General features: G+C 52.3%; 1 protein-coding gene across 1 annotated transcript; it reads left to right on the forward strand.

The window, feature by feature from the left end:
• Positions 1 to 509: 509 nt before the first annotated feature.
• SCP2D1 (SCP2 sterol binding domain containing 1) lies at positions 510 to 1217 on the forward strand. Its single transcript, XM_065893579.1, has one exon. It carries the CDS (start codon positions 537 to 539, stop codon positions 1005 to 1007), a length of 471 nt encoding a protein of 156 aa, XP_065749651.1. The 5' UTR covers positions 510 to 536; the 3' UTR covers positions 1008 to 1217.
• The last annotated feature ends 14873 nt before the right edge of the window (positions 1218 to 16090 follow it).

Genomic DNA, 16090 nt, shown 5'->3' on the forward strand with positions numbered 1-16090 from the left:
GCCTGCGAGCCACAACTGCTGAGCTCGCGTGCCACAACTACTGAAGCCCGTGTGCTTAGAGCCCATGCTCCGCAACAAGAGAAGCCACCGCAGTGAGAAGCCCACGCACTGCAACAAAGAGTAGAAGCCTGTGGGCAGCAACGAAGACCCAATGCAGCCAAAAATAAATAAATAATAAATAAATAAATAAAATAAATTTATTAAATAAAAAAAAAGAGTTGAAAAGACAGAGCTCATGTCACCAAAGAACCTTCTGGGGCCAGTTTCTCTTATTCCCAACATGGGGTCCAGACCTCTCTGGGCTGGGCTTGTGGGACCTTGTGGTTTGGGGGGGGTGGTGTGGCTCTGCCTCACAATGAGCCCTCACCCCATGTCACATTTTAGCATCTGTTTGGCCAATAAGACTGCGGCACACAAACCAGTCTTATTCCCCACTTGGCCTCTCCTTTTATGTCACAATATGAACTTGTGGATATTAATCTGGCTACAGCTGCTCACAAACCAGTTGGCAAGGTCAAGAGGACCAGCACAGTAAGATGTGGAAGAGAATCGACCGTCAACTCAAGATCAAAGCAAGGGATGGGCCTCAGGCAAGCCAGCTCAAGGAATTGGGTCCAGCTCAGGAACTCACTGTGCCACACCCTGTAGCGCTGTCAGAATTCCAGAGCTTCCCTGTGTTTGAGGACATCAGTCATCACATCAAAGAAGTGGGGGCCCAGCTGGTAAAGAAAGTCAATGCCATCTTTCAGCTGGACATCACCAAGGATGGGAAGACCATTCTGCAGTGGACCATTGATCTGAAGAATGGCTCTGGGAGCATGTATCCGGGACCCGCCAGGCTCCCAGCGGACACTGTCTTCACAATCCCAGAGCCTGTCTTTATGGCGCTGGTTTTGGGCAAAATGAACCCTCAGAAGGCTTTCCTTGCTGGCAAGTTCAAAGTGAGCGGCAAAGTTCTGCTTGGCCAGAAGCTGGAGAGGGTTTTCAAAGACTGGGCTAAGTACTGAGCCTGCAAAAATGCCAAGGAAATGACCAGCACTTCCCTCCGATTATAATGTTGAGCGGAAATCACGCTTCAGCTGAAGATTAAAACAAAAAGTATTCAATATTTTTTCTCCAATTCTTCCTATTCAAGTTTAATTAATTTTTCTGCTGATGTGTAAATTTGGAGCGAGAGTTCTAGAGCAGTAAAGAGTGTTGGAGTGTATCATCTAAAATCTTTGTCTTTTTCTTTTCTTAGGTTCATTTATGTCATAATATGCTAGGGTGAAAGCCCCAGGTAGAGAAATGGGTGGTTTTGACGGTTGGATTTAAATGGTCCAGTGATTGAGTTCCTGGGACTTTTGTTTTGTTTTGAGTCTGGTGCTTTGGGAAAGAAGCGGTAACCACCACTGTGCAGGTCTGCATTCCAGTCGGTAGCTTGGTTCTTCGAGGAGACCTTAACGCGGGTGGCAGCGTTCTAAGAGGGTGGGTTCCAGAGCTGTGTGGATGGAGCGAGGCCATCGAGAAGATGCACTCTTGGCGTAGAGTGACTTCTGATGGATTTAATTCCAGGAGAGTCAAAGGGCTTGAACGATGTTCTAGGCTATTTGTGTTTAAACCAGAACATGCATCAGATTGCCTGGAAGCCCAGATTGCTGGACCCCCCCCTCAGAGTTTCAACTCTGTAGGTCTGGACTGGGGAGATGTGCATCCCCAGGTGATGCTGGTGGGACCACCCTTGCAGAACCCCTCCTGCCGTTCATGCATAGCTCTCGGTATTGATCATAACTATTCTACTCTAGACCCACACGGTACTGCCATCATATAAAGATCTGCTGCAGGCAGATTACACAGCCCACCTGTGGGCCATTTCCGGAGTGTCAGGAGCTTGTGTGCACAGCATTTTTTTTTTGCGGTACGCGGGCCTCTCACTGTTGTGGCCTCTCCCGTTGAGGAGCACAGGCTCTGGACGTGCAGGCTCAGCGGCCATGGCTCACGGGCCCAGCTGCTCCGCGGCATGTGGGATCCTCCCGGACCGGGGCACGAACCCGTGTTCCCTGCATCAGCAGGCGGACTCTCAACCACTGCGCCACCAGGGAAGCCCCGCTCAGAGCATCTTACAAAATCAGAGGTCATGCTGGGAGACTTTCCCTGCTGGGAACCCTCTCCGTACACTGGGAGGACTGGAATGAAGCGGCTGCAGCCTGATGTGGCCTCCTTGTGAGTGTGTGGATCATTTGTTCCCATGTGACCAGTGTGTACCTTATCTTGTAGGTTAAATACACACAGTGTGGACCCTCTGAAACCTGCACGGGAGCTCCATGAAAATGGCCATGATCAAACACATGCCTACCAAACGATCCAGCTATTCCATTCCTAGGCATTTTCCCAAGTACAAACATTTGTACGTGAATGTTCACAGCAGCTGTATTTGTGATGGTCCCAAACTGTAAATAAACCAAATGTCCATCAATGGATGGACAAATCACGGTCTGTCGTATCCTGGAATAGTACTCAGCAATGAAACGGGATGAGTTTTTGAAGGGGGCACGAGTACACAATGGATGTCAGAACATCCACACAATGGATGTGCTGAGTAAACGAAGCCAGAGAAAACCAGGTATGTACCATATGATTCTGTTTACATAACATGGTAGAAAATGCCGGCTGTAGTGGCAGAAAGATCAGTGGTTGCCAGGAGACAGGGATGGATGGGGAGTGGGTAGGGCTGGGGGGTATTATAAATGGCTATGAGGAAACTGGGGGGTGATGGATACATGTCCTGATTGTGGTGATGTTTTCACAGGTGTATATGTAGGTCAAACATCAAATTGTGCACTTTATATACACATAGGCAGCTTATTATGTATCAGTATAACTCAATAACACTGTTTTAAAAGCCTCCTGCCTTCATTCAAAATGAAGTTGTTGTAAGAGAATTTAAGACTTAATGCTTCTCTGGGTATGAGTCATCTGACCTCATCGTGTGTCTGTCTTCCACTTTCACTGACCTGATGCCCCCACACAGGCTCCCTAAGTTCTCCATGTCGGAACGAGGCAGAGCGAGCGCTCACTGCTGACAAAATCTCATCCTCTCAGAGGGATGCGAAGAGACCATTTGTTGAGTTGACGCTTAGCACTGTGGCCAGGAGTCGCTGACGGTTTGGGTGTGGGACGTGGAACACCCCCAAGTTTCTTGGCTCACCTGGGTCACTCGGCAGGTGAGGAGGGGTGAGCAGTATAACGTTGCTGCCGGCGCCCCCACCCAGGGCCGTGGTGGGCATCTCAGAGGCTTCAGATGATATCAGATACCGTTGATATCCACGCTTACCTTACCTGCTCCAGGCCCCGCCGTTCAAGCTGTATTAGAAGCATCAGGCACAGCTGTGCAGGCGTCTGGGGGCTGCTTTTAGGGACATGGCTCGCCCGAGCCTGTTCCCTGAGCGGTCCTGCTCGTACCTCTGGGGATTGGTCCTGAGACGGGGTTGCTTGGAGCTGGGGAGGGGGTGGGGAGGGGAGTCAGGATGGGAGGGGTGACAGAGGGTCGTTCCTGGACTGGCATCTGACCACAGGCTGGAAGGGACCTGTGACCCATCATCACTTGGGACAGAAACATGACTCAAACCAGTTAGGTTCCTTCCTCAGGAATTCAGAGCTGGGAAGCTGAGAGATTGAGCTACAAGCGGGCCGTGGGGACAGAACCCGAAAGACTGGGATGTAGGAGGGGCGCCTGCCGTGGTAGGAGCTGGACAGGAGGGCCAAGCCTTGAATGAGGAGGGGGCTGGTTTCCCAGTGAGGGGAGGAGAGTCCAGGCCTCGGGAAATGCACAGCAAACCCCTGTGCAATCAAAAGAGAAAAATCCCGTGTTGCCAGGGTGCCACGTGGAGCAGCCAGACGGACCCAGATTTTGGAATCAGAAGCGTAGTTTCAAGCCAGTCACCACCTCACATCCATGTAATCACAGGGGATTAATGAACCGCTCTGGCCTCAGTGGCCTCATCTAGAAATGGGCCCGTAGCCCTGAAAACGTCAGGTTGTTGGGGGGCTGGGAGTGGGTCCCCCGCATGGTCACTGGGAGAGGTGGGTCTTCCACGTGTGTGGACTCCCCTTCTCTTCTGAGTGAGGGGAGGGGCGTCCCTATTACCTCCTGAAAAGGCCCATGCTCGGGGCCCTTCTGCCTTTTCTCTTACACAGAAGGTCACATCTGGTTCAAGACACACGTCTCTGTGTTTCTTGTTCTGCACAAGGTTGGCCAGCGCAGTGTTTTTAAAGTTTGAATGAGACTATTTTATACAAAAATCGGATTTCTGGATTCTCTTGAGGAGTTGGGTTATTTGGTCACACTGGGCCCTATTCCTGCCAAGTTTGGTGTCCGGGGGCCGGGATGGGCCCTCCAGCCGGGCCAGGCCCTGCCCTGTGCTCTGCCTCCTTGCCTCCCAGGCTGTGTTGGCAGCCCCCCTGCCATCGAGACTATGCTGTTGTTTTCTCCAGCGGGGCCTGCTTTGCTGGGGTGCCATGGGTACCTGCCTACGTGACCTCAGCTCCCGCGGTATGGGCCTCACTCTCACCCTGACGGAGCGACCCCGTGTTACTGCCTAGTGCCCTCCTACAAATCACCACCAGCTCTGCAGCTGCAATCAGCACTGTTGAGGCTCTCGCAGTGTCTGCAGGGGGGCGCTGGCTTCTCTGCTTCCGTCTCATCTCGCAGGCCTGAAAAGAAGGTGTTGGTGAGGCTAGGCGCTCATCTGGGGCCTGGGGGAAGGATCTGATCCAGCTCCTCTGGGTTGTGGCCTCATTCAGTTCCTCGTGGTTGTCAGCCAGGGATGTTCTCTCAGCTCCTGAAAGCCACCCACGTTCCTGGTCACAGGGCCCCTCCATCTGCAAAGCCAGCAGTGGCACGAGGAGTCCATCTCAGGCTTCAAACCTCTCTGAACTCTTCTGCCTCTGGGTTAAAGGATGTGGGTGATAACACTGGGCCACCCAGGTAATCCAGGATAATCTTCTCTCTTAATGTCAACTGATCAGTAACCTTAATTACACCTGCAGAGTTCCTTTTGCCGTGTAAGGTAATGCTATGTGGACCAAACGATTACGCCCCCTTCTGCCCAAATTCACAAGAGCGCTCCCTTTCTCCACCATGTGAGGACACAGCAGGAAGGTGCCACCTGCAAACCGGGAAGAGAGCCCTCAGCAGAACCTGACCCCGTGGCACCTGACTTCAGACTTCCAGCCTCCAGAACTGGAGAAATAAATGCCCGTCGTTTAGGACACCCTGTGCACAGGGTTTTGTTGCAGCAGCCACCGTGAGACAGGCAGTAGTGTGTTCATGGGTATGATGTACCATCATATCCACAGTCTGGGGGACTGGGGTGTAACATCTTCCTGGGGGCCGAATTCTGCCTGTCTCCCCCTTGAACCTACCATCTAAGTTCTCCCCACCCTTCAGATCCTCCTCCAGGAAGCTGCCCTGATCCAGCTGTCATCTTCCCACCGTTCTTATGTCCCCCCTTTTTACCAGCCCTGGGTTCTGGCTATGGGTGGGCATTATCCTGTCTGGGTCAACCAGATATCTTGGTGGCCCAGGGTAGTCTCATTTCATACCGCTGTCTTTACTTGATGTTCAGTTGGTGGAACCCCCTTGGTCAGAGGGTCTCAGCCTGGATGACAGGTTACGGGGCTCGACAGCACACCCCCCAGTGCCGGTATGCCCCTGGGGACGGGGATCAGTCAGGGCCTGGCATGCTTTCACTTTATCTCATTCTCTTAATGCCTGATACCCACTGTACATGCCAAAATTGTTTGTTGAATGAATAAACAAACTCCCTAAAAATTAAAAAAAAAAACCACACATGTGGAAAAAATTCCAAATGGTACAAAGGAGCACACAGAAAATTCAATTCTCATACTTCTCCTGACCCCCTTTTCCTACTTTTATACTCAAAGGCCCCTGCAGTTACCAGCTTCTTGTGTATTCTTCCAGATGTGCACATACCCCAATGGGCATGTTCCACCTCTCACCTTTTTGTTTCTACGGAAATGGCAGCTGGTCTCAGATGTTCCTTTCCACCGTGCATTTTAACTTATTCCAAAAGGTAACACATAGATCTCTTTTTCAAAGAATGACCACCTGAAGGGTCAAAGTTGAGACCTGACTTACCCAACTGAAACTTTTTTCATAGTCGCCTGTGTCCTTTAGGGAGAATTTCACAACGGGCTGCTTTACAAGTGAAGGATGCGAAATGGACTCCTCTACCCTGGAGAGGGATTTACTTCCCTTCGCTGTGTGAGCAGTCCTGCAACCCTCAGGAGCTGTGGGCCAGGCTGGGAGATGCCTGTACCTGTGGCTTCTCCTGATCTTTCTGTCCTTCTGGGCTCTGTCTGCCCGAGGCCTCACAGGAGTGCCTGGTGTGATGGGCTCCAGGGGGAGGATGCGAAGACCCTGCCAGGCGCTGGGCCCTCCCTCTGGGTCCACAGTCCTGATCAGTTGACATCAGTAACCAGTCCCTCTGGGACCACACATGGGTTGTCTCAGCTCTCAGAGGGAGCCCTGGCTCTAAAGCAGGAATCACCAGGTACAGCTACAGAATCAGGTAGTTCTGCAGCCGGCAAACGTGGGAGCAGGAGAGAGTGAGGGACTCTGAAGGGTCCCAGGTTCACTAACAGGCATCCCAGTTTTCCCCATAGCCAAGAGTATTGCATTTATTTGCCTGAGCATGAAAGGAGACAGAAAATCTCTTCTGATGAAGTATTTTTTATTTATTTTATTTTTTGATTTTTTGCGGTACGCGGGCCTCTCACTGTTGTGGCCCCTCCCGTTGCGGAGCACAGGCTCCGGACGCACAGGCTCAATGGCCATGGCTCACGGGCCCAGCCGCTCCGCGGCATGTGGGATCCTCCCAGACACGAACCCGTGTCCCCTGCATCGGCAGGCGGACTCTCAACCACTGCGCCACCAGGGAAGCCCGCCTGATGAAGTGTTTTTTAAATCACTTTTTGGTTAGAGGCAAGGAATCTTTTTCCTGGGAGAATGCCCCCACCCCAATTTTATGTGGATGGTAAGGAAACCCACACTCGTGAGTTTTTCCGTTTTTCAGCACCAGTTGATGACCGTGGACAGCTGGTATGGAAGTGAGGGGCTCTCTCCAGGAGCAGCCGAGGTGTGGGTGTCGGCTCCGATGCTGGGCATCCTCGGAAGCTGGCTCTTCATCACCTGTTCGTAGCCTGCTCTTCAGCTTTCCGGGGACTTGCCTCTCTCTGATTGGGCAGGTGGTGCACGGAGAGGCCTGCAGGCTGTCAGAACTCAGTACAACCTCTTATTGAAATCTTACCATTTCAGGGGTGGAATGGCTCATTCGTGTCACCGACATTTACGGTGCATCTTCCCTGAGGGGGCTCTGTGCTCAGCGTTGAGATGAGTGGAAGAAACACTCTCTTCCAACTCAAGGAGACGACGCTACCTTGGAAGGGGATCAGAGAGGTGAAAAGCACGCCAAGGCCAGGCTGGTGGAAGGAGTTAGGGCAGGCCCTGGGCTAGAAGAGCTTCCCCGGGACGCTACCTCCTTCAGCACAGGGAAGGCTTGGCCACGCCTGGGGCCAGGAGGGGATGGAGCAAACGGCTCGTGGTCTGTGGAGGTTTCTCTGGAGTGCCCAGGCTGGGATGGAGACCAGATGCAGATTCCGGAGTAGTGGGGGCCCCACTGCCTCGCAGCTGATTTCTCCACCCGTCAAATGGGAACCGGGCAGCCTCAGCTCCCACGGGTGGAGCCATCCACACGAGATCCAGGACAGCACCAGCAATGAGGTGAGCTTCCCGTTCTGGAGAGTCTGGGTTGGGGCAGGTTTGGGGTTTCAGCAGTGAGCCGCCAGGTTGCATTTGTTCACTGACTTATCTGTTCATCTAATGACCTTAGAGCTCCTCTGTCATGTGCTGGGCACTCACGATATTAAGCGGGTGTGAACCATTATTCACAAGGCTGGGGTTGGTCCTGAGTGGTCAGGACCAGTGCGTTTCTCCTTCACCCCACGCATCATCCAACCTTCTGGGAGTCGCCGCTGGTTCCTGGTGCTGGAGGACAGTGGCCAGCTAGCCCAGAGGCCTCCTCTCCCGGAGATTTTATTCTCGGATGCGGGCGGTGGGGAGACAAACAATAAACAGTAAGTGACCAGACAAGACCTCAGAAAGTGAGTATGACGAAAAGAGAAGCACACGGGGGCTGTGCCGAGGGGACGGGGTGGCCCGGGGCGCCTCTCTGAGCAGGGCTGCCTGAGTCTGCCGCTTAGGGAGCAGACCCCGGACAAAGAGTCATGTGGGCGGTGGTCCCTGGAAACACCAGTCGGAGTGTGGGGACGTGAGACCGGGCAGGAGCTGCAGGGTTTGTATCTGAACAGGTCACCACTGTGGATGGCCGGGGCTCAGTCCCATGGGGCATCCGGGGAGATGCTGGGGATGCAGCTCAAGCCTCTCACCCAGGACAGGGCAGTGTGGGCTTCTCAACCTGCCCCTTCAGTCTCTGGTGGGGGGCTGCTCCTGGGACGGGGGTGTTGACTCCCAGGTAGAGCGGGCTCCAGGCACCCGAGGAAGCCCTCAGGCAGCTGCGGTCAGCTGGAGAAGACAGGGGACAGTGATAGCGGAACCCAGAGAGGGACCTCGGCGGGTGCTGGCTCCCAGGCACCCCAGCGCTGGGGGCTCTGATTCACGCAGGCAGCAGGACATGTGGGTGCGAGCCTGGACTCGGGGGCCAGGGTGCCTGGGGCTGGGTCTCGTTCTGGCCACTTCCTAGTTGTGGGACCTTGGGTACATTGCTGTTATTTGTTTATTTTAAAATACACCCGTTACAGGAGAAGTGTGCAAGCCCCAAGTGCGCAGCTAACGCAAACTTTCCCACAGGGAGCAAACCCTTGCAGTCAGCACCTGGCTTGAGAAATAGGACACGACAGCGCCCCAAGACCCCCCCCACGCCCCTGCTGCTCCTCCCTCCTCGAGGTTGCCCACTGTTCTGGCTTCTGATGTCATGGTGGTGCCTGCTTTTGTATTTTAAGAAAATGGCTTCTTCCTCCCAACATCTTCCTCTTCTGTGTCTGAGCTCCGGGCGCGTTTGCGGTACGTTATGGTCCATTCACTTTACTGCTGAGTGGTGTCCGTGGTATTTGGATCGTTTCCTGTCGCGGGCAGTTTCCACCAGGGCTGCTGTGAGCCTCCTTGTACGTCTGTGTGATCGGAGGTCCCCCTCCATCACACACATTAGCGTGTGTTAGCGTCTCATCCAAGTTTTCAGTGACAGCCACCACATGGCGTCTTGCACCCAGCGGGCGCTTCATGAGTGTTGGCAGAGCCTAAGTTGGGAGGCAGGGCAAGTCCAGGGTGGAGAAGCAGCCCTTGTTGGGGTCAGGCGTCTGGCTCGTTTGGTGTTTGATCTGCTCCATATGCTGGGACCCCACCTGCTGGACCCCACCTTCTGGAGCCCAGAAGGAAGCTCTGTCGGCAGGAGGGAGTCGAGCCGGTGCTCATCTGCCACACAGAGTCCCCACAGCAGATGCTGGAGCTGCTCTCTTCCTTTACTTTGGGGAAAAAATTTCTTCCAGACCTGCGACTTGGATAATCACAAGAAACATCTGTGACCTCCTAAAAATATCTGCTTCGTGCCATTTTGTGGAGCACAATGTTTATATAGCCCCGCAGTGTAATTAAATGGGTGTTCAGTTAACTCTCAAGAACAGCTGGAGGCTCCCCAAGCCCACGATGGTATCTGCAGGCGCCTGTGAAGCGGGCTGCGCAGGGGACCCTGGCTTTCGGTGGGGCTGGGGCCTGGAGGGGCTATAGCGATGCGGGCCGGGGAAGAACCAGGCAAGAGATTGTGATGCAGGGCTGCTGGCCCCCTGGGCCGTTGTTTGGTGCTTAGTTCCATGTTTCCATCTGGCAACCCCTGGAACGTTTCCTACTGAGGAGAGGTTTTCCCTTAAAGAACTAATCAGAAAGTGCCTCATCCCTAAGTGGCTTTCTTGGCTGTTTTGTAGCCTGAGGAGACGAAGTGCAGTTAATGGTAGATTTTTTTCTGGAACCGTTCATGCTTGTTTCCAGGGAACTACATATATTAATCAAGGTTTGAGCCAGTAAGGACTGGAGCTGCGTGCTCTCTCTTTCTTTTCGCCAATAGAGAGCACGGCTGAAGAAATTCTTTTGATGAAGGATTCCCCTCGCTTTTCAGCTGAGCAAGTTTATTTGAGTCCCCAGAGGCTTGCGAAGCAGGATCAGAGCCTATTAGGGTTGCGATCTCAGAACTCCTCTGAAGACTGTGAGTCTGAAACACGAGCTGGTTGGGGTGCGATTCTAGGGGACTTTGAAGGACAAGTCCGGAGTTAGGAAGAAGTCCAGGGACAGTGTCTCTCCCCTGACTACCCCTTCCTTTGGAATCCTGCTTTTCACATGAGGAAAAGTGACAGCCCATTGTAAGCATGTATTCATTCATCGGCAATAATTACTGAGCACCTACTACGTACTGTACCACTTGGCCCTTCACCCAGTATGAAGGTTGCATGGTGAGCAGAATGGACATCTCTGGTCCACAGGGAACTTCTGGTGTGGTGCCTGGCTACATACTGTGGTGAGGGCTCCGAAGGAGAAGCTGGATGTGGTGAGGGCAGCTTCACAAGGAATGAGATCAGGGGAGTGAATGGGAGGTAACTTGAGGTGGGGCAGAGAAGAGACCACTCCAGGCAGAAGGAACAGCACATGCAAATGTCCTGTGGCTGGCAGTGCAGGATAAGCTCCAGGAACAGAAGACCAGACCAGTGGGACTGGAGCACAGCAGTCAGTGATGGACAGTGGCAGGACGCTGGATGGCAAAGAAGCAGCCTGGACAGAAGGAGGCAGCCAGAGCATGGCCCTCAGGCTGGGGCCGGGACTTTGCTGTCATCCTCATATGGTCTGAGGCTGGGAAATGTCTGCTAAGATCTGGATGCCATGCTGGCTGCCCTTATCTTTTTCTGGAAGAGAAGATTGGGTTGGGGGATGACCCTTTCCAACAGGGTCCAAAGACTGGAAAGCTGGGATTTCCAGAAAGATTTAATTTTTTCCCCTATCTTGAGATCTGTGACTCCAGACTCCTCCAAGCTCTGATGGTGACCCTCACGATGGAGGTGGCTCTATGACATCACTGGAGGGACAGTGACCAAAAGACCTAAACCCAAGACTCTGCTCCAGGAAATGGAAGGCTTCGTTTCAGTGTCTGTCCAGGCCACGGCCTAATGGGTCCCTAGTAGACTCAGGAGAAACAGCCGAGGGAAGAAGGAAAGCCACCCCATTGTCCCAGTGGCGCCATCTTCCGAGTCTGCAGGAATCTCAAGGTCATGAATATGTAGCAAGGCGGTGGTGGGCAGTGGGCAGGCTGGCCCCGTGGGGCAGTGGGACGTGGGCGGCAGGGTCAGAGGATGCTGGTGGCATCTTGGTTGTACGGCCAACCAGCTCTGTGACGTTATCTTTTCCTCTTCAATGGGCTTCTTTGTCTTCAACCCCACAATGGCGGGCATGACCCCAGCCAATCCCCACTTCCCTTGGATCTTTATAATTCTAAAATAAACTCGGTATTTGGAAGGTAACTGGGAAAGGGGAGGTCAGCTCAGTGATAACAGTAAGAGGTGGCATTTAGGGCACATTGGTCTATGTGCCAGGTACTACATTGCGTGCCTAACACGTATCACCTCATTCCTTGTCACCTCTGCTGGGAGAGGTCCTGAAACGATTCCCCCTGCTTCGGGAGGGTGAAGCCCCGTCAAGGTCCAGCCCTCAAAAAGGTGATGGTGCTGCCCTGCCACTTCCAACGCATGTGACTAAAAACAAACAATGTGTACAACTGTAAATCAAGTGCAAATAGACCAACCAAGTTCTGGGTCTATCTCCATGATGACTAGTTGGACGTCTTTGAAATATTATTATGTATACTTTTGGTGACTTTTACGTGAATTTGAATGATGTGATTCTGAAATAGTTTAATATAAAAATAATAACAAAGTCTCACTTTAGGACCCAAACGTAAAATGAATACCAAGAACTTAAAGGTGGGCAGGAATTGTGCAGTTTCAAAGCCCTCAAGATAGAACGGTTTGTAAGCTGTGTTTAAGCTACTGTCCATGCCAGGGGGCTGCTCTCAGCTGGTAAAAGGAAAGCCCACCATCCTTTGTGAACCCTGTGGAAAGCTTGGTCTTGACCTACATGAGCTGGGATTTACAGGAGGTCTTCAGGAAAGCTTATTGCATTGAGTGCCTTTGAACTGCAAGTGGCCATGGGAGGGACCCGCTCTGCCTAGTGGGTCACAGGGGAGGGGGTGGGGTGAGAGACCAGGTGACTTGCACCAGGGCACAAGGTCGGGGTGGAGCTGGGATTTGAAAACAGGGCTGTGTGTCCTTGACCTCCTCCCACAGAATGGTGTAAAGAGCTAAACAGCACTTTGGAATTCACCAGATCCAGGGTTTGCTTTTCAGAGTTGAGTAAAAGGAAATCTAGAGAAGAACTGAAGGACGCAGGGCCGTAGTTGCCGTGATTCGCTGGGCTTCACCAGCTTTCCAGGGGAACTCCTGAAGGTAGACCTGAGCTCTGTTTCAGGCTGGTTTCCAGTCTCACTATGTGACCACCAGGAGGTCACTTGCCCTCTCTGTCTCCAGTCTCTCTTCTCCCGGGGCATCAGATGAGTTGGATTAAGTGTCCTTTCACATTCCTTCAAGATGGAAAGTTCTCTAACTCTGATTCCACCCTCGTCTCATTGAGCTAGTTCCCATGTGTCTTGGGAGGGAATTGGGGTCCTGGAAGGGGGCAGGCCCGGCGGGATGGGGTGGTGTAAGTGAACCAGGAGTGCAGAAGCACTCTTTTTTCTAAGGGAAGTTTATTTCATAAAGAACAAATTAAATTTTCTTTCCTTTCTTTTCTCTTTTTTAAAAGAAATAGCCAGTATCAGAGCTCAAGGCAATTGACTAGGCATTCCATTATTCATAAGGCTTTCTCACATCTCCAAATATTCTTTGTGAAGGTGGTCCTTCAGAAAGTGTCTTTCTTTTTTTTTTTCAATTATTTTTGGGCCGTGCTGTGCAGCTTTTACAGGATCTTAGTTCTCTGACCGGGAATCAAACCCATGCCCCCTGCAGTGCAAGCACAGAGTGCTAACCACTGGACTGCCAGGGAAGTCCCTCCAGTGTCTTTTTGGCGTGGCAGCATACCATTTACTTACAGCCACAAAAACTGCATCACGTGACCTCAGTGCTCTGTGGCTTGACGTGGTGCGGTTCATTCTCACAGACCCGCAGGTTGGCCATGGGGCCGATAGTCCAGGCGAACTCGGTTCTCCTCCTTCTGTCTTTCCTCTCCTCTTCCTTCTCCTCAGACCAGCGGGCTGGTCCAGCCGGGCGTGCTTTCCCCGTGGCAGTGGCACAGAGAGCAGACCTGACCGATCCTGTGTGCACATCCCTGGGTAACATCCCACTGGCCACAGCGAGTCTCAGGGCCAAACCCAGGCCAGAAGTAGGGAAGTATGTTTCCTGCAGTCAGAGGTGGGGGAAGAGAGTGGCATGTTGGAACAATAATTATTGTCACTGTCCATGATTACGATGGACAGGCTGTGGTGGCTTTGAAACATGCCTACAAATTCTTTGATGCTCCTCCCACGGAGGGGTGGAGTCTAGGTGCCCCTGCTTTGAATGCGGGCGGCCCCTGTGACCGCCTCGATGAATAGAATGTGGCAGAAGTGACCAGCGTGGCTTCCTAGGCTTCTGCCAGGGCCTCGTACCTGCTCAGCCTTGCGGGAGAAGTCTTGCCACCCTGTGGGAGACCCCACATGGGGAGACCAGGGAGCAATGCTCAGGGGTCCCCAGATTCCCAGGGAGGAGTCCTTGGAGAGGAACGCAAACACTGCATCTCTCTGAGCAAGAACTACCCGGCCGAGCCCCGTTAGCCCCCAGACTCTGCGCACAACAAATGATGGTTTTAAGCCATTTTTGGGGGGGGGGGGCTGGTGATTATGCAGTATTAGATAAGTAGGAAATCAAGGTTGCACTTGCTCACAAGGAATGGAACTCAGGGTGAACAGCAGCTCCATCACTGTGCCCAGCTGTGACCTTGGATAAGCCCTGTGACCCCTCTGTGCCTCAGCTTCTCCACCTGTAAAATGGTCGTGTTCCTGGCCTCAGAAGGTTGCTGTCACATTATATCAAACAGGTAGCACAGACCTGGGTCATAGCAGGTGTTCCGTCCATGTTGATGGAATAAATAACCCCTTGCTGTTAAATCTGGCTCCTAGGGTGTGGAGGAAGGGGGCCAAGACTGGCTGGGAGACACAGGGGCCACGGCGTGGGCAAGCGTAGTGGCTGCAGCATGGCCACGGGTTCCCTGAGGCTGTGAAGTGCGGCTGTCAGCGGTTGCCGAGTGCACTGTGTGTGCCTCCGATCTTCCCCTAAAAAGGAGTTTCCTGTACGCATTTTGGCTCCTTCCTCCTCTTAGCTGCATCCTAATTCAGCTTACAAATATTCCGACATTTATGTATCCGTTCTACTGTTGGAGGGTAGTTTCCAGATTTGCTTCCCCTCTACCGATCTCCCCAGCATGCAGATTTCTCCAAGTTGTCTGAAACACTTAGAGCGTGTGCTTAGAACTGAGGGCAATAAGGATGTTTCTTTTGTAAATTCAAATCCATCCCACTCCAGCTGCCCACACTGCCCATGTGTCCTCATGGCTACTCCATCCTCTCCTGTACTGGGCCAGATTTCAAGGGGTGGTGGTAAGAACCAACCCCCGCTCCTACCCCAGCCTTCCCTTCCAACTGAAGCCCAGTCTTGGAGGCTCTTTCCTTTCCCACTGTTAACATACAAGTACCCGGGAGGCATGTCTCTTGAGCCTTCTAAGTCATCTGTGCCCAGAGAGAAGAAAGCCAGAAGACTTTTCCTAAGAACCTGTCTGGACCAGGGATCCAGGGACACGTGGTATCTGAGGTAAGTGGTTTTCTATTTAAGGAGGAAGGGAGAGGGAAGTGCCAGAAAGTGAGGGTGGGGACTTTGACCACAGAATCTCTGCGGTTCAAGGTTCTGCCTGACTTTGGCCCCGTTTGGGGCGCTGTGATGGGGTGAGAGCTTGGATCTGGAGTTGTTAAAGCCCAGGAAATAGTGCTTTCTTCAACCCAATCTAATCCGAAAGGGCACCTTTTCATAATGTCTCACTAAGGAATGGAAAACATCACAATTAAAACCGTGGCATCCTGCTTTCTTATTATTTAGAATTTATTTGTTTATTTTATTTTTTTGGCTACACCGCACGGCTTGTGGGATCTCAGTTACCAGCCAGGGATCGAACCCGGAGCCAAGCAGTGAAAGCACCGAGTCCTAACCACTGGACCACCAGGGAATTCCCTTAGAATTTATCTTTAACTTATTGAAAGAACATGTTCAGACTCAATTACATGAAGATTTTATCATCTATTACTCTTGGGTGAACATAAACAAATTGGTTAATGTGTTCTAAATTTGTTAACATCCAGAGTCTGATTTTTCTGATTCACTTTTGACTCCAAATTGTTGATTCCTGCGGTCCCCTCTCCCCCGTGACAGTAGCATCCCAGTGCCCTCAAGAGCCTTGTTGATGTAGCGATTCTTAGTATCATCCACACGAGAACTGAAAGCCATTGGTCTGGGGCTCTCCAGCTGGCTTTGCAATCAGGGAAAGCTGGCCTGCTTCCACTCCCCGCTTTGGGAGGGCTGCCGACCACAAATTTCCCCTTCCTCTTGTGCCCACCCCAGCCGGGTATTGCCTTGCAAGTTTCGATGCTGGTGCTTTTGACATTCAAACATGTACAGGCCACAGCGACTATATGACTGCTGGTTGTCAGGAAGTGGTTGTCAGAAACCTTTGATAATAAGCTGCATCTCACCCTCAGAGCTGTTAAGATGGGAAAACAAGTGTGTCTTAGATGCGAGGCAATGCCACAGCCCCTCAGCTGCTTGCAGGTTGGCTTTGCCATCCGCCAGAACCGTGACTTTCCAGGATGGTACTGCCTGGTCACGGATTGTGACCTGTGTCTGAACGCTTGGTTTTACTTCACCTTTCTGGAACTACTGCATGTAAACGGATGACATG

Source organism: Phocoena phocoena, chromosome 15, assembly GCF_963924675.1.
Source record: "Phocoena phocoena chromosome 15, mPhoPho1.1, whole genome shotgun sequence".
Lineage (NCBI taxonomy): Eukaryota > Metazoa > Chordata > Mammalia > Artiodactyla > Phocoenidae > Phocoena > Phocoena phocoena.

What these genes read in the sequence shown, in the direction of transcription:
- SCP2D1 (XM_065893579.1), top strand. Translation starts at nt 537, where the DNA reads ATGTGGAAGAGAATCGACCGTCAACTCAAGATCAAAGCAAGGGATGGG.